A 19,473-nucleotide genomic window follows, 5' to 3' on the forward strand; every position below is an offset into this window, starting at 1 on the left:
AGGAACCATAAATAACTTAATGCCAATAGTCAATATAGGTAGATCATGAGGGACTCAAAGTTAAATTGGTACCTAAAGCAAACCCTCATTTCTTGTAGATACATCTACAATCAAAAGCTAGGAGTAGTATCTTAATAATTGATGCTCAAGGCACATGACCGGAGATATAATACATTTCTCTAAGCTCACTAGCCAAGATGAAGGATATGTCACATTCGAAAACAATAACAAAGAAAAAATTATTGATAAAGGAAATATAGGTAACAAATCAAACCTCTTGATTGAAGATATTTTATTAGTAGATGATTTAAAACATAACTTACTAAGCATTAATTAATTATGTGATAAAGGATATAACATTAAATTTGAATCTAATACTTACATTATAGATGTATCACATAAAAATAAATCTATAATTGCCTTAAGGATAATGTATATACTATTGATCTTGATGATTTTTTTTTATGAAACTTACTTTTTGGTTTTAAACGATGATGCATGACTTTGGCATAGGAGATTAAGTAATACAAGTAAAAAATTAATTTCATAAATTATAACTAAAGAATATATAAGAGATATGTCTAGAATTAAATTTATCAAAGATAAAGTTTATGATGTATGCCAACTAGGTAAACAAATAAAGAGTAGCTTTAAATCTAAAAATCAAGTAATTACCTCTAGACCACTATAATTAATTCATATAGATTTATTTGGATCAATTGATATCAAAGTCTAGGATGTAGTAAATATATTTTTATGATTATTAATGATTATAGTATATATACTTGGACATACTTCTTGGTACATAAAAATGATTGTTTTAATTTTTTTAAAGTTTTGTAAGTATGTTCAAAATGATAAGGGTTTTATGATTTCCTCTATTTGTAATAATCATGATGGTGAATTTAAAAATTATTATTGTCTTGTCCTCAAGGCTAACGATTCATGAATTCTGGGAATTTGATCTTCAAGTCATCATAGTTCTCTCAAGTGGCATCTTATGTTGGTAGGTTCGCCCACTATATTAGCACTTCAGTAGTAGATCATTGTCGTCAAGTCACGATCCGTCGATCAATAATGGCACTTGGTTGGGTCTAGAGTTTTCTTTGGATAGTCTTATTTGGTGGGTGGCTTTGGGCTGTCTCCAAGCACCTATTTACAAGTTTCATTTAGCCATCAGTTTGTGGGTGATATGTTATACTCATTTTCAATTTAATACCCTACATATAGAATAACTTTATCCAAAATATACTCGTGAAGATGCAAGTAGAATTTGTCAGAAGCACAATGCGTCCCTTATAGTGTAATTCTTTTGAGTCCCAATTGTAATGAGTCACGGAGCTTGGTGTTTCCTCCAATTTTTTTATGATCTTACTGGTCTCTAAATCTTCCTACTATTCCATCTAAATATCCTTAAGGAAGTCGTTGGTCAGAAGTGAAATAGTCAAAAATTTAGCTTGCTCGTGTAGCTGTGAAAGCGCATCTGCAACAACATTCTCTTTTCCCTTTTTGTAAGTTATTTCATAATCAAATTCAAGAAGTTTTGTTACACATTTTTACTGCTCAGGGTATGATATCTTTCGCTCTAAAAAGTACTTGAGGCTTTTATGGTCGGTTTTAATTTGAAATCATCGACCGATCAAGTAGAGTCTCCACCTCATTGTTGCGTGCACAATGGCAGCATCTCCTTATCATATATTGACATATTTTGATGGGAGGGAGACAATGTCTTACTAGTGTATGTGAGTGGTTGACCATCTTGTATGAGAATGGCTCCAATTCTGACTCCAGATGCGTCGGCCTCAATAATGAAGGGTCGATTGAAATCTGGTAGTGCTAGCACTGACGTCGTCGTCATGGCTGCCTTAAGTCTGTCGAAGGTAGCGGAGGCTTTGTCCAACCATTGGAAGATTTTTTTTTTCAGTAAGGAAGTAAGTGGTGCACTGATCTTTTCATAGTTTTTCACGAACTTGCGGTAGTAGCCTATTAAACCCAGAAAGTCATGTAGCAATTTTATGTTCCTCGGGGTAAGCTAGTTTTGCATTGCTCCAATTTTGAAGGGGTCCACTACTACACCTTCCTCTGATATGATATGCCAAAGTATTCCACCTTCTGTTGAAGAAAGTAAAAATTTGTAGTGGTTGTTATGTGTTTAAAAGGTGGTTTTCGGTATGTCTTCTTTGCACACTCATGTTTGATGATACCTGGATCAAAGGTCCAGCTTTGTAAAGATTTATGCTCCCTTTCATCTAGTAATTCATCTACTATTGGAATAGGGTATTTGTCCTTGATAATTATGTCATTGAGAGCTCGGTAATCAATACACAATCGCCATGTTCTATTCTTCTTTCATAAGAGGAGCACCGGTGAAGAGTAGGGGCTGCACCTTGGCCGAATAACTCCTGTTTCGGGCATCTCTTTTACAATCCTTTCTATTTCATCATTTTGGAGATGTGGATACTGATATAATTGAGTATTTGCTGGAGATTTGTCTGGAAGAATCGTTATATAATGATCATGCCGACGGGTAAGAGGTAGGTTGCACGATTCGTCAAATATATTTGAAAATTCAGCAAGCAAAGGAAGTAGATTTGGATCTTCAAATTATGTTGGCTCTCCCTTAGTTTGCTGCTCAAGTTGTACCAAAAAGTCGCTGCATACTTTATGTAAAACCTTCTCTATTTGTAGTGTGCAAATCGTCGTTACGTCGCCCCTACGTTTCCTATGCAGTATCGCCTGTTTCCATTTACTGTAAAATTTCATAATTAGTTTCATAAAAATTCAGGAAACATCACCTAATGTCATCAACCATTTAATTCTAAGCATGGCCTTATGAACATCAAGAGGGAGGAGGAAGAAATATGTAATTATCTCTTGGTCCTGCAACAATAGTTTCACTCGCGGGCGCCTACGATCATACTTCAAAATCCATCCGTCGACGACCTTAATGTCAAACCTACTATGATTCTCAATAGGTAAGGCCATTCGGATAGCAACTTTACTGTTTAGGAAGTTATTAGTACTGCCTATGTCAATGAGAACAGTGATCGGTTATTGTTTGAGAAGGCCTCCAACTTTCATTATTTTCGGATTTGAGTAGTCGGCTAGTACATGTACTGTAACTTTGGTCGATTGTGGCTCTTCTTCTGATCTTCTTCTTTATGTTCAAGCCTCTTTTCTGGATATTCAATGACCTCTTCTTCTATTGGTTCAATCATAAGAAGTCTCCCTTTACTACAGCGATGCTCATGGCTCCACGGCTCGTCACAATGCCAATATAACCCCTTTGCATATCGCTCCCGAAGCTCTTCTCTTGTCAACCTCTTTGGTGCAGGGACTCGGTCGACAGTATGGGGGGCTGAGGGCTTTAGTATTACTGGTCGAGGAGCGACCATAGTCCTCCGAACTTCATGGTTCAATCTCTCCTCTTGATGTCGTGCGAAAGAGATGGCTGCCATTAGCGTGTACGGTTGTCGCGCTTTAACTTCTCCCCGAATCTCCGGCTTCAAGCCCTCAATGAAGGTCCCCAATAGCTGTTTTTGAGACCAATCATGAGTTTGATTAGATAATCTTTCAAACTTGGTTTGGTACTCCTGAATGGTGGAGGTTTGTCGGATCTTTGCTAGTTGTCCGTCAATGTTCTCATAATCGATTGGTCCGAAGCGGATCAGCAGTCCTTCTTTGAATTATCACCATGAGAGGATTCCATGAGTGTGTTCAAACTAGTCAAACCATTGTATGGCATCCCCTTCAAGATATATAGCTACAATTTTCACCATAGATGCATCCGCGGTTTTGTGGTACCGAAAATATCGCTTTGCGTGTGAGATCCAACCAATTGGGTCTCCTTCTTCCCATCTAGGGAAGTTCACTCTCATGCATGGATAGTTGGGGTCAGTCATAGAGTCTCCCCTCTCTTGGAAGTCATATCTTCGGGCTTGGTGCGATTGGTTAGATCTCTCTCCATGATGTGATTTTTTCGGGCTTGGTGGTCGGCCTAAACTGAGTTCGATAAAGAGAATCCGAACCTTATCCTCTATTCGGGCCTCGAAGGCTTCGAATTTAGCTTTGATTACCTCCTCAGATGCCATAGTATATGCCTTCAAATTTGTGATGTTAAGATCTCTCTTTTGTTGCTGGGTTAAAGATATGTATAAGTTGAGAGAAGTACTGGTCGAAAGGGTTGGTGGATTGGTGGATGTAGGCTGCGGTTTAGGCTTATTTTGTGGTTGTTTTGGGTGCAGTTTGAGGGTGTGCTTTAGTGGAGTTTTAGGGCTATGGATGAAAGTTTTGGATCTATGGTAGATGGCAGCAAAGGTTTGATAGAAATCAGTGGAAGTTGCTACAAATATGTGTTGTCTTGTAAGAGCAGAATTGTCATCGAAGAAACAACGATTTCTCAATGAAATTTCTACCAAAAACTTAAGAGATTTGAAGAGGGAATTAACAGCAATATCTTAGTTTATATTACAGCAAGGATGTCCAAGTTAATCAAGAAAATTTTGGCAGTAACAGCAAGAAAATTGGTGCAAGTTATGATAGCAGAATTCTCGTCGAAAAATTTTAGCGGTTTATGACAAAAATTTACAGCAACACAAAATCGTTTTTAGAGATGAATTCCTCAATAGATCAATCCTAAATGGAATCCGAGATGATCTATGAAGTGTATAAGAAATTTTATTCAAAAAAGATTACAAATAGATGGGTTAAGGCAACAATATACGGTTGAAATTTTCTGTAGCACATATTTTCAAGTGTAGCAGATTGGACGTAAAAGATTAGTGGTTTATATTAAGATTTTTTCGATGAAACTAAAGAAAAATCTACTATTACGAAGTGTTAAAATTATCATAAAAATTTTGTAGAGATTTGGATAGAAAAAATATAGTATCAAGATCAAATAAATAGTGCTATACGACTGAAATTTTACAATACAGATTTTCAAGTATAGTAGATTAGATATAAAAGATCAATGGTTTATATTAAGAATTTTTTGACAAAACTAAAGGGAAATCTACCATTAGGAAGTGTCAAAGTTGTTATAAAAATTTCGTAGAGATTTGGATAGAAAAAATGTAGTATCAAGATCAAACAATCTGTGCTATGCGGTTGAAATTTTGCAATGTATCTTTCGTCGTAGAGTTGAAATCTTTACGATGAAAAGTTTATGCAGTAATTTTGGAACAATTATTTTTTAGATTTTTGAATAAGGATAACTAAATTGTAGTAGTAGTAAGGTAGGAAATCAAAACCTATTATAATTTACGGGGAGATCAAAGGAGGCTCCATGATGATGGCGAAATTTGACGACGATATTTTAAGCAATTGTGGGAATTACTTTGGGTGGCTGTGGAGGGTTGATGGATGGCTGTGGAAGGGCAGCGAGATGCCAAGAACGCTGCTCTGATACCAGGTGTTAGAACCCTTGTAGATTCTAAACTTGGGTTGATCTCTTTAGGGGATTGGCCTCCTTGAAACTCTATAGGGGTTCCTCCCTCCAAGTTGCTGCTCAAAGGCTGCAAAAAAGATTCATCTATTGCTTATGAAAAGAGGAGGAATGCATGACTATTTATAGGGCTTCTAAACCCTAACTTCTAATAGGATTCCTACTCAAGACTCATATTTCTTTACAACTCCTAATTCTTCTCTAAGAAACAACCTCCAAACCCTAGTCGGCCTCTTCACCTCTTTAATAGGGGTCGACTTAGATAGGTTTTACATGAATATCCCTCAATTAGGACTCTCCTAGCTAGAGTCCTAACAATGTGCATCCTAGGAAGCTAATCATTGGAGATACATCAAAAGGTATGCAAACTCGTTCTTTATTTAAAAAAATTTATGCTAATGCTACCTTTTTTGTCTCAAATTGAACTTAAATACAATGACAATATTTTAAAAGATGACTCATGGGTGTTTGCAGTGCATAAATAGTTAAATCAATTTGAAAAAAATAAGGTGTGGAAGCTTGTTCCGAGACCTAGTGATCATCTTGTAATTGGCACTTAATGAGTCTTTAGGAATAAACAAGATGAACTTGATATCGTAGTTCGAAACAAGGCTAGATTAGTAGCCAAATGTTTCAATCAAGAAGACATTCCTTGCCTATGCATGTTGTAATAATTTTTAGCTATTTCAAATGGATGTCAAAAGTACTTTTCTTAATGGGTTTATTTCCGAAGATTTATATTGAGCAACCCAGATTTGAGAATGTTCTTTTTCCAAACCATGTTTTTAAGTTATCTAAGGCTCTGTATGGATTGAAGCAAAGCCCAAGAGCTTGGTATAAAAGACTTAGCTTATTGCTTATTAAGAATAATTTTTTGAAAGGTAAGGCCGATATCATATTATTTATTAAATATTTTTAAAATAATTTTCTTACTATTCAAATAAATATTATTGATATTATTTTTTTTTAAATGAATCTTTATATAAATTTTTTGCCAAAAATATGAGCCAAGAATTCAAAATAAGTTTAATGGGTGAATTGATAAGTTTTTTAGGATTGTAAATTAAGCAACTAAGTGATGGAACTTTTTGTTAGTCAAACTAAGTATGCTTTTGATATACTAAAACGGTTTCACCTAAATAGTGCTAAGGCCATTAATACACTAATGAACACTTCTACTAAATTAGATATGGACATTGAAGGAGAATGCTTTAATTAAAAGACTTATAGGGGTATGATAGATAGCTTACTATACCTCATACTAACTAGACCTAATATAATGTTTAATATTGGACTTTGTGCTAGATTTTAATCTAATTCTAAACAATCTTATTATAAAATAATTAAAAAGATTTTTAGATACTTAAAAGGAACTCATAATATAGGATTATGATATCCAAAATCTAAAAATTTTAATTTGATTGCTTATGTTGATGCTGACTTTGCTGGATATAGAATAGATAAAAAAAGCACATTTAGAATATGTCAACTTGTAAGTCATCCACTTGTTGTTTCTTGGTCTTCTAAGAAACAAAATTCTATTACATTATCTACAATCAAGATTGAATATGTAGCAACAAGTGCATGTTATACACAACTAATATGGATGAAAAACACCTTAGAAGACTATGGACTTTACTTGAAAAATATCCCTATAAAATATGATAATATTAATATAATTTGTTTAATAAAGAATCTCATTCAACACTCTAGAACTAAATACATTGATATTAGATATTATTTTATTAGAGATAATGTTAAAAATCATGATATATCTTTAGATTTTATTAACACAAAACATCAATTAGTAGATATTTTTACTAAACCATTGAATGATGAATAATGTGATACTATTAGAAGAGAATAAGGTATGTTAAATCTTCCAAATGCATAAATTCTTCTCATATATTTTTTTGTGGATCATTATTTGATTTCTCAATTTTCATGACTTAAGTTTTCTTTTGAATCAAAATCATTTCCTATGATTTCTTCTTTCTATATACAAAAGAAGAGATTTATCAAAATGATTTATGGTCTTTCATGACTTGATTTTTCATTTTTTATGTGATGATTGAAACATTGATATAAATTTTTACACCATTGAATCCTTCCCTTCTTCTTTTTTTCTTTTTTATAATGACAAAGGGGAGAAAAAAAAGTGTTATCTTGCACATCTCAAGAGAAACAAAAATTGCTAGCTTGCTCATCTTAACAGAAATAAAAATTACTAGCTTGCACATCTCAAGAAAAGCAAAAATTGCTATCCTGCACATCTCAAGATAAGCAAAAAAAATTACTAACTTACTAGCTTGTATGTTCTAATGTGAAGTAAAACTTACTAACTTACTAGCTTGATGACAAAGGGAAGAAATAATGATGATTTAAAATTTTAATATTTTAGAGTCATACATAATGATTTGAAGTTATGCCAAAGTGATGATGATTTGAAATTTTATGTTTTGGAATTATGCATAATGTACCTTGATGATTTAAAATTATGTATGCAATACTCATGATTTTATACTAATAATATATGTAATGATATGCATATGAAGTAAGTAATGATTACTTTGATATGATATGTTACATATGATCACTATAATTTATGATTAAAATTGTTTCGACTTGAATACAAAGATATTATGATTAGAAGGTTATCATTTTCTGAAATTCAAATTTATTTTGATATAGTATATAGATAGAGGGGTTTAGTTAAAATTTCATCATCAATTGATTGTTATCATAAAAAAGGAGAGATTATTGAATTCCAGATTTTGATAATGAAATCAATTGATGAGTTTATGATGTAATCTGTATTTAAGAAAAGTGATACAGGACTATTATCGATTAAGAAAAGGTAAATCGATTGAAATAGGAGAATCAAACGTTGACCCAGAGTTAGAGATCGAGCATCGAGCCAGAAGAATCAGATATTGTGCCAAGATCAGATGTTGTGAGAGTTAATATGCTGATAGATTGGGCAATACGCCAAAAGAAAGCATGATGCGTTGGGAGTTCGGATAAACCAATAACAAGTCAGACAATATAAGATTCATATTTTGTAATCATTTATGTCTTAATTGAGTTAGTGTTGGGTGTAACTACTAGTCATAGAAGCTCTACAAGCCAATCACGTAAGTGATGATATGTGTGATATGATACGCAATCTTTTTACTTATTATTATTATGATATTTTCTCACCTTATATTTCTTGTTGCATGTATATATTGTGATGTCTATAGATCTGTGCAATGGGAATCGAATTGTGATGAAATCACAATAATGAAACCGATTCACTTTTAAACACTGACCCTAAATAATCCTGGTTATATATTACTCGAGAGAGATATCAAGATAACCGGACAGACTGGTGTACTATATACCCATCCATATGATGGAAGCGGTTGATCTGATAGCTACTCGTGTGGGGATACTAGGGATATAGTGTATGTGTTCATTGAAGAATAAGTTCATTGATTGATCCACTCACGAAATGATATATGGTTGATGATATCTCATTGTCAGATATTGATTCAATCATCCCAGTGGTATATCTAATCCTTAGGCTTGAGACACCAAGGATGTCCTGTATGAGTACTCCACTCTTTAATATCAGACTCAAAGGTCTAGAATTTTTAAATCTATTATAGCGGATTATCGGGAGTAGCAGCCAACTTTACGAGGACTTTTAAGTGTTGATAGAGGATCATCTGCTCTTAGTATCATAAGAGGAATATATCTCATGTGTTTTTACTCAGATAAATCCCTGACTATGGTCATTCGGATTGAGAGAGAAATAGTTCTACGGGAGAATCTGATTAGAGCGAGACTCGAGTAGAAACCATATGAGCCTGATAGCGCCATGCCACGTATATAGTCTTTGAGGTATTAGATGGATGAGGGATTTTAGGTATACGGTAAGTGAGAATAAATATGTCCAAAATATTGGATTCCCTTATATCGTTTGGGGATTATGGTGTAGTAACTTAGTACATCTGTAGTCGATGAGTTGAGTGAATTATTATGAAGATAATAATTTACTGAGCCAGAAGGAGTTCTAACAAATATGACTCACGGCCAACTTAATATTGGGCCTAGAGAGTCGTACACATATGGTATGTATTGCGATGAGTAGAGGTTCAGATATGAGATATTCGTTGGAGCCCTTATCCTATTAGATATCCAATAAGCCCTTGAATTATTGGATCCAATAGATGAGATCCAATAAGAGATTATTGGATAGAGATCCACTAATCTAAAAGAATTATATAGTTAGATGGAGATCTAGTACCCAATAGGGTAGGATCTATTAGGGTTAAGTTGAAATAGGGCTTCTATAAATAGGAGGGAACCAAAGGGTCATAGGCTAGATCTTCTTAGCTACCACCTCCTATTCTCCTCTACCCCTCTCCTCCTCTATAAAGCATGTCTTTTGGGGCTCTAGCTTACTCGAGAGCTTCAAGTCCAAGACTTGATAGTGTTCAGCAACTCACAATTTGTCATGAGCAGGTGGAGGGGAGTTACAAGGCCCAAGATGCAACTATGATGAAGTACCTCACTGATATATGAAAATTAGCTTAGTTTTTCCCGACTCAATGTGTTTGGGGTCACCCGTGAAGAAAACACACAAGCTGATGCAATCGCTAGGGTAGCATCCACTTAGACTTTGAGCAAGGGCTTGTGTTAGGCAGTACCACTACCTGTAGTACTAACACTAGGTGGTACCATCGCCTAATCTGGCAGTACAACCGCTTGATAGTCTCTCAGAGACTATGTTTGGGCGGTACCACCACCTAGCTTGGCGATACCACCACTTGACATAGTCTCGGAGACTATGCCACGATGGTTCCACCTGTTAGGTCCCTGTTTAGGCCTTTCACTTGGCCCAACATAACCCAAATATAGGCCCAATTGGCCCCTAATTGAGTTGGCCCAATTCTAACCCAATTACGCCTAAAACCTATTTCGATCTAGACAATTATTACAAAAGCTAATCAAATGTTGTCCGATATGTCATTGGTTCATCGATGCCTCATCTGATTCTTCAGCGCATCATCCTCTCTTGCGGTCTATTGCTTAATCGGCCGGTTGATCTCAGTAACTCCGATTTTCTTGATGCAATTTTTGTTCTTCTTAGCCCGATGCCCGAAGCCTTCTGCCGATACGTCGACCGATCCTCCGGTTGTGCCACTCCAGCCCAACATGATTCTTCTTGCTTTTAATTATCTCTCCATGATTGAAGCTTTCTGCTTCACTCAAAGCACAGATCAGATAAACACTATCAATTGGTTTCATCATCAAAATTCGAGATTCAACACTCCACCCCTTCGGGGGCAAGGCACCTTCCTCACGATAATCTTATACTTCTTTCTCGGCTTGTCAATGCTAGCATGATGGCTAGATTGAGTCGGGCTTGATGTTTCAAGCAACGGCTCACGAATAGTGACCAAAGCTAAAGGGGCCATTACCGAGCCCGAAGAGGGGCCAGACACCTTCCTCTTTAAGGAATACAGATTCACGTTTATAGAGGATCACAATCATAAGGCTGCAGAAGATTAAAAAGAGAGATGAGATGAAGTGATAGGAGATTCAGTTCGTACTCCGAGGGGCTGGGTTGAGACTCGCATCGACTCGCCATATAGAAGAGCGAGACCGAGGATTAACTCACCCTATAGGGAATCATGATAAAGCAAAGAATGTTTCTTAGGAGGCCCTGAATAATTAAAAAGAAGAATGAACCCCACCCACTAGGTGAGGGAGGATATATAGGGAGGGAGTCGATCTCTCTCCTCCCACGATTAAGACAAGTGTCCCTTCCGAAGGGATGCCAACAAAATAAAGGATTTGAAAAGCATCAAATGAAGGATTCAAAATGCCTAAGATGGAGAACTCAAAAAGTATCGTAATTCACCCCACGATGGAAGCACAAGGTAAAATATGCCCAATGTGCATGAATTAGGAAAACCCAACTTGCGTGAAGAGAAATTTGCCATAGTGGAGGCACAAGACTAAATGTGTCTGAGGTGCATGAGTAAAGAAAACCAAACCCATGAGAAGACAAATCCACTATAACGGAAGTATAAGGCCGAATATACCCGAGATGCATGAGTCGGGAAAACCCGACCTATGTGAAGAGAAATCCGCCATGGTAGAGGCACAAGGTAAAATGTGTCATAGGCACGTGCGTTAGAATAACTCGACTCGTATGAGAAGAAATTTCACAATGAAAATGTATAGCAAAATGTACCCGAGGCACGCGAGTTAAGAAAACTCAACCCGCGAGAAAAAATCTCGAATACTCTCGTGTCGAATGAACTAGACATCGCATTTTGAACCTCTATCGAAAGAGTTCCGAAGCACGCTGGGGGAGGGAATAAATGATAAGGGATAATTATCGGCTAATTATTTGACATGTCACCTCCACTTGGTGCCCAAAGAGAAAGAAGATGAAGCTTCCTTCCTATCATTTATGATTAGAACGATAATCATAAGCTTCTTTCTCGCATTTATGATCAGAAAGTAATTACAAGCTTCCTTCTTGTCCTTTATGATCAAGTATAAAAGTTCGTCTTTAACACAGATAAAGGAAACTTTGGGGGACTATTCGCACCTATACTCGTACACCTCGGGTTACCAACATAGGCGTCGAATGGACTGAGTTAGAAAATCTCTCTCGATCTCAGTCTTTGTGCACGTGGCACCTTAGGAGTTCATCAAATAATCTTGCGCATACAGATTTAGACCACATCGGGCTAACCAAGACGTCAACAACATCTTCACCTAACAACTATTTTAGTTGATCTTAAATTATCATGAAATTTTATAAAAAAATTAAGAGACATAAATTTTTAGCTTAAGATAAAATCAGATTAAACTACCCTCTTAATTAACTATCAATACCCATTCTAATATGCTAAAACTAGATCGAGATTGTTTGAACTTATAAACCTTGATGCATACGGATTATAGTCACTCAATTTTAATTCTCACATCATAGTAAAACAATCTTTAAAAACATATCAAAAATATAAAATCTAATCATACAGAGTTAATTCAATTTAAATAAAATTTATTCTCAGAAAATAAATCGAAATTGGTTGTCGAAATGAGAAGAGATTGATTGTGATTATCTAATTTAAAAATCAGAGTATGTTTTAATCCATTTCGGATTAAAAGTTACGTGAAATCAATTGGTATTTCTAATTCACATGGCCCAAAAAAATATATAAAAAATCTCTCAACATAAACGGCCACCTAACGCACTCCCATTTTATCCCATAAATACCCTCGAATATGATTATAATCCCCAAAATGTCATTGTTGCACGATAAAATAGAGAGGGCGGATGGAATCTTACCACTAATCTTGCTACAACCCAAAGAAGAGAGGTCTCACTAATCATCAATGCGAGAGCATGAGGTCTCACTAATCATCAATACACACAGGAAACAGCAAAGTTCCCATCTAGAAATCTTCAACGTCATCACACATTCATTATATTTGTCTTTAAAGCTGTTTCCTTATTCAATTAATACAGCGACTCTAACAAGGAACCTAATAGTTTGCGTTGTTCAACTCCCCTTCTCTCTCTCTTCCTCTCTCTCTCTCTCTCTCTCTCTCTCTCTCTCGTGAACTACGCCATCATGGCCGGCGTCGCGGTGAAGCTCCACCTCTCTCCGGTCCCAGATCTCGCCGAGAGCCGCCGCCTCCACGGACGAACCAACCACCATTACCATCCTTGCCTCTCCCTACCCTCAATCCCCCGCACTTTCCCTTCGATCTCCATCCCCCTCCTCCTCCCCCGTTCCGCCAACCCTAGCCTCTCCCAGACTCTAGCCTCCACCGAACCCCCCGCCCTCTCCAGCGGCGGGCCCTCCAAACCACCACACGGTCCCAGCGATAATGGCCGCGGCGGAGGCGGCGGCGACGGCGCCCCCGGCGATGATCACCACGGCGAGGAGCCGAGGTCGTCCGATCCGGGCGGTCCCCTTGGGCTCTTCCTCGAGGGTTGGCGTTCTAGGGTCACGGCCGATCCTCAGTTCCCCTTCAAGGTCCTCATGGAGGAGCTCGTCGGTGTCACCGCGAACGTCATCGGTGACATGGCCTCCCGCCCCAACTTCGGCCTTAACGAACTCGACTTCGTGTTCTCCACCCTCGTCGTGGGATCCATCGTCAACTTCGTCCTCATGTACCTCCTCGCCCCCACCGCCGCATCCGCCGCTGCCTCCTCCGCCCTTCCCGGCATCTTCGCCTCCTGCCCCACTAGTCACATGTTCCAGCCCGGTCCTTACTCCCTCTTCTCCCGTCTTGGCACCTTCCTCTATAAAGGTGCCACCTTTGCCGCCGTCGGCTTCGCCGCGGGGCTTGCAGGGACCGCCATCTCAAATGGGCTGATCGCGCTGCGCAAGCGGATGGATCCTGCGTTTGAGACACCGAACAAGCCTCCGCCCACAGTGCTGAACGCACTGACTTGGTCGCTGCACTTGGGATTGAGCAGTAATTTCCGGTACCAGACGCTGAACGGTCTGGAGTTTCTGATGGAGAAAACCTTGCCATCCGCCGGATTCAAGGCATCCGTGGTGGTGCTGAGGTGCTTGAACAATGTTCTTGGCGGGATGACTTTTGTTATGCTCGCCAGGTTGACAGGTTCGCAAAAGGCGGGAGAAAGTGAGGAGGAGAATGGAGAGATCAAGGAGAAACTGGTAAGCCACTGTGTTCCAGTCGCAGAGGATGGTGATGGGGAGTCCCAGAGGAGCGAGTCTTAATAAAGGTGTGGTTTCTTTAGCTTCTTTGGTTTCTTTACTTTGTTAGTATAAACAAAGTTGGAGCAAAGAAGTGATCTCGGGCTAGCAAGGAACATGAGGTGAAATTTATGTGGCCTTGTAAAGTGCTGTGGCTAAAAGGATGGATTTTAGTCAGGGTTGAAGTGAATCAATAAATGAGAGCCTGAGCGGCTTCTCTTTTCTTTGAAGTGCTGAGACTGGAATTTGGAATTCTGATCAACAATACTATCGTGAAAAGTTTCTACTTAACCACAGTGGTTACTGTGTGTGATGAGCGGTTGTTTTTTATGGTAATCTGCTACATGATTAATTATGATTAATAAAATAGCAGACATGCAAGTAAAAATGCGTTTTTTCTTGTATGGCTTCTTAACATGTCTTCATTTTAGATTTACTACTATACTGAATGATCTGAAACATGTCTGCATATGCATCTTACACACACATTTCGTCATTTCTCTTTGTATGTGGTTTTTTTATGAAAGTGATATACTCTGAGAACATGAAGTAAATTATTGCTGACTGTTCTTTATTCAAGTGGATTGATCGTAACCTGTGGAACATATTGAGATATGTGTTTACTTGCATTGCATCAAATGGTATATACCCTTCTTAACCAGTGAAGCAGTCTTTTGATCGATCTTCTCCAACAGAATTGAATGTGTTCCATTGTTATCTGAGTTCGTCTTGAAGTGCTTGGCTGCAAATTTCGGGATGCTGATAGAAAGTTTTGGTTTTCTTAATGAAGTGTCTCTGGAATATGGTGTAAGATTCCTACTAGTGGTTTAAGTCACTAGCAATTGTGACATCTTAGAAAGGGGCTTTCTGATGATTTGTATTGTGATGTTTTCCTTTGAAAATTTATGGTTCTCATTTGCTTCTTCTTGTAAAGCACTATTATACACATTTTGACACATTTGTCTACCAGACTCGATCCAACAATGTTGGAAGTAGTGCTCTTTACAACAATTTCCCCAACATTGTTTTAGTGGCCTGTGTTCCACCACCTTTCTAGCCCTAGCATACCCTTTATCCCTCTATTGCCTACAGAAGCAGAACACTCCAACCTGTTCAGAACTTCTGTGGATATCCGAATTCAAAATACTTGTTACTTCATTGTTCTAGACATCTGCTTGAAGATCAATAGTTATTGGGATTCTAAATATATGTTTCATCCATTAATTGTTAACGCCATCTACCCCTCTTTTTTTTCTCATTCAACAAGAAACAAATTTATCAAATTCTTAGCCAGCACATAATTGGGTTAAAATCATTTTGTTTTTTTATCATGCAACATCATAGTAGTTTAGTAGTTGATTGCATCTATATATTTATTCAGAAGTGTCAGGATCCTCTTATGCAAATAACTCATACTGTACTAAGATAAAGATGCTATGATGGATGTGTGCGGTACTAGAAAGAGAATAAGAAATCATGAATAAGCATGGACCGGTCCTACTAAGCTTAAATGGTGGAAAAATTGTTTATGGCGGAATGTGAATTTCCATAAACATATTTATAAACATTCATATGTCATACTTTTTAAAGTCTTCGTGGATGTGAGGAGTTTTCATGGATTTTGGAACTTACAGCCGAAGCAGAATGATTCCAAGGGTGCAACAGGAAGGGTCTTCGTTTGCAGTCACCAGAATGCACGACACCTCCACCTCTCAACATTTGACAGTCACTTCTTATCGCCAACGGTTAGGATGCAAGACTTAGTTGCAGCCGTGTTCTATGATTGCATTAGAATTGATTTCCTTATGAATTAGATGCAACATAAACTGCAGATTCAATGAATGCTTATTCTTGCATATTGATAGCCTGATTTTGTTTCTTCTCAACAATTCTATCAGTGTCTATCTTGAAGTTAGAAGTCCCTTTTGGGGAAGAAGTATTTCTTTTCCTTGATCAAAGTCTTTGGGAGGTTGAGGATGCACATTATGTTATAATGGTCTAAATTTCTGTAGTAATCGAGTAGATTCATTCTCGGCAGCTTTTCTTTCTCTTGCCATGTTCTATCTATGGTTCAACAAATTATCTTCCTTTATCATAATTTATGCAGTGATGCCAAACACTATGGTTCTATTCAAATTATTTGAACTCCAGGAATACAAGAATGTAGACTTTCAAATCCTGCATTGGTACTCTTGTCCAATATTTTGAAGGTGTTAGATTAGTTTAGTGGGTAAAGATATAAATTGTTGATGTTAATATCTTGTTTTAAATCTGAGTTTGTCTCTTACAAGTGTTAGCCGTGGTGCCGTGGTGGCGACGAGCTTAGGCGCACCAAGCTTCACCAATAGAGATGGAACTCTCAACATGTGAACAGGTACATAAAAATACTTGATACATTTGATCTAGTTTTCTTCTAAATAGTGATTTACTCACACCCCATGCCTCATTATCTTGGCGTTAATATATATTTTAGTCTTTATTATTCCTTTCTCACCCTGTTTGGAAAGAAATGTCACATGACTCAGATTCAAAATGTGGTGTGTCCCATGGCTTTCGTACTTTTCCTCTTCTTTTCTTTTCTCTCTTTGTAGAATGATATGTTTCTATCTTCTGTTGGATCTTCCTCTTGTCCATTTTAGATGACAAGAAGTCGATATCTATTTCACAGACTCGTGTCATATGAAGACTGGACAATGGATGTCAGTCTGTCAAAAATGACAAAAAGTTCATCAGATATATTGCCACATGAAAGAAAGACTCTTCCACTTCTTCCTTGTCGACTCTGGTCATTTATCCACTTGAGGCAATAATCGCTAATTTGAATGTTCGAAGTTGCCATCAGTCTGAAGTAGGTACTTTTTTTTATTGGTTACGATATTGCGAGGCATTAAGTTACTATGTTGATACATAATATATGAATTACTTAAATTTGTAAAATCAAGATTTATTTTTTAATCAAAATCTAAGAAACAAAGAGTGGATAGTTTTGTTTACATACAAAGGGTGATTGTTCGAAAAAATATATCTATCTTTTTTTTAGGTTTATTTTTTTGGATGGTACCTCTTTTCATAATCTTAAACAGTTCTTTTTTTTATTTCAAAAATACTTTCTAAAAGCTATCATATATTTGTTTTTGTTTTAAAAACATTCTATAGTGTTTTTCCTTACAAAAACAGTGTGACATTAATATTTAGTTTAAAAACACAATGTAGTGTTTTTGAACTATTTTATGGATAAAAATATTATATGTATAATATTTTTTATTTTAAAAATACCGTATAGTGTTTTTTGAAGAGGTATTTTTGGAACATTAAAACTCAAAAAAAAAATAAAAAAATATTTTCCTAGACAGTCGCTTTACATGCCATGACTAATTATTTTGTATTAAAGAAGTAGGTTTTATGGCAGGGAGAAAGGACACATGGTAACAGTGAAGAAGACATGGTCAGTTGGCGACGAGCTACTGTAGCTCTCCCTCGTAAATACGACACCCCTTCCCCCCCATTTCTTCTCCGTTCAATGAAGCTGAAACATGAGCAACAATTTTTGAACCCCGAACCCTAAATCTAAATGACAAGTGCCACTTTATCGTCGGCCAATGTTTATTACACCCCCATTAATTTTGATGTTATTGGAAAGCATTTCTGCGCCTCAACCTATAAAGTAAGAACATGCAACATCGCCATATTAAATGAACCGATGTAGAGTTCTCAGTCGACGTTAAATCCCCTATAGATTTGAAGCTCTACATTTCATCAAGGAGAACCACAAGTGTCTTTTCCTTGAGACTTGAGACAACATCATCTCCATAATGATACTTTACTTGTCTGCATCCATACACCCGTACACCCGTACACAAATACGTAGATCTCTAACTTGGATAGTAGTTGATCTTTGTCTACAAATAAAGAGTCTTCCTTCCTCACCTTCCATGCAACATGATATGAGCATGGGACTACTGACATGTCTGCTCGTCTCCATCCTCTCCATCCCCTTCTCCAACCTGTTGATCTTCCTTACCAGAACTCTTCTCCGGCTCGCCATGCCCATCATCCAGATGCATGCAAGAGCTCACTTTACGTGGCCGCCGATCTCCCAATTTCTCGGCCACGGTGCACCTTGGGACGACCAGGTTCTGCCACCATGCGACGTCGGCCTCGGCGTAGCGCAGTATAAGCGCGGCGTGGACGCGCCAAACGAGGACGTGGACTGCGTCTTCTGCCTCTGCGGCATCGAGGAAGACGACGAGGTCAGAGAGCTCCGGTGCCAGCACCTCTTCCATCGGCGTTGCTTGGATCGGTGGCTGGCGCACCGGCGGGCGGTGTGCCCGCTGTGCCGGGACGCCTTGGTGCCTCACGGATCGGTGGCGACGAAGAGCGGCGAGATGGACGAAGAAGAGCTCGACGATATGGCTGGGGTGTGGTTTGCAAGCTATTCGTGGTGGATGTGGTGACATCCGCTTCTCGCTGTAAACTTCGTGCAGCTGCGTTCTGCCTTGATCACTTGCCTTTAACGTTGGATTATTATTATTATTAATATCTTTACTATTATTGTTATTTTTAGGACACATGATATCGAACAAGTTCGTATGGTTGTCTATGTTTCTTTGCTCTCTCCATTCATTCCACTAATAAATATATATATATATATATATATATATATATATATATGTATGATTTTGTTAAACATTATTTCTTCCAAGAAAGAAAAAGAAGATAAGAAAAGAAAGAATGAAAACATTATATCTTATCATTTGGGAATTGCGATTCTTCTCGATTCTTATGGATCAAATTCACTTTTCCATCTTTCTAATTCTCATGTTCTTAGATATCATGACTATGATAAGGTGATAGGTAATTGAATGTTTGACAATGACAAGTTCAACAAGTGGTGCTTGTGGCAATTGATGCGTAAGAATTGGGCATTGCATTAATTTGGTAGATAATATGATGCACATTGACTTTCTATCTTTTAGACTTAAATAATGTAGTTTTCAAGTAGTACAGCTATATATATATATATACAAAATCCACTTAAATTGAGTTTGAGTATCCAATTTTACGTTCGACTTCCTCTGGGGTTTGGTAGCTAATCCCTTTTTTTCTCCTTCAAATAATAATTGGCGAAGAGAGAATTTAATATCAAAATATTGTTATTAAACGTCACGTAAATTAGTTGATATTTTTATTAATTTATTAAGTGATATTTTGGATCCTCAACTCATGGATATGGTAATTTAAAATATAAATGAGAATGGATCAATATGTTTACTGTGTTTGACTCAC

At 37.3% G+C, this 19,473-nt stretch overlaps 2 protein-coding genes across 2 annotated transcripts; both read left to right on the plus strand.

The window, feature by feature from the left end:
- The first annotated feature begins 13,020 nt into the window (after positions 1–13,020).
- LOC135624387 (protein RETICULATA-RELATED 3, chloroplastic-like) lies at positions 13,021–14,604 on the plus strand. The gene has a single exon (XM_065127918.1). The coding sequence runs from the start codon at positions 13,090–13,092 to the stop codon at positions 14,209–14,211; it is 1,122 nt and encodes a 373-aa protein (XP_064983990.1). The 5' UTR covers positions 13,021–13,089; the 3' UTR covers positions 14,212–14,604.
- A 3,533-nt stretch (positions 14,605–18,137) lies between these two features.
- Positions 18,138–18,641, plus strand: LOC135626029 (uncharacterized). The gene has a single exon (XM_065131216.1). It carries the CDS (start codon positions 18,138–18,140, stop codon positions 18,639–18,641), a length of 504 nt encoding a protein of 167 aa, XP_064987288.1.
- The last annotated feature ends 832 nt before the right edge of the window (positions 18,642–19,473 follow it).

The sequence above is a fragment of the Musa acuminata genome, chromosome BXJ2-10 (assembly GCF_036884655.1).
Source record: "Musa acuminata AAA Group cultivar baxijiao chromosome BXJ2-10, Cavendish_Baxijiao_AAA, whole genome shotgun sequence".
Classification (NCBI taxonomy): Eukaryota; Viridiplantae; Streptophyta; class Magnoliopsida; order Zingiberales; family Musaceae; genus Musa; species Musa acuminata.

What these genes read in the sequence shown, in the direction of transcription:
- LOC135626029 (XM_065131216.1), top strand. Translation starts at nt 18,138, where the DNA reads ATGGGACTACTGACATGTCTGCTCGTCTCCATCCTCTCCATCCCCTTC.
- LOC135624387 (XM_065127918.1), top strand. Translation starts at nt 13,090, where the DNA reads ATGGCCGGCGTCGCGGTGAAGCTCCACCTCTCTCCGGTCCCAGATCTC.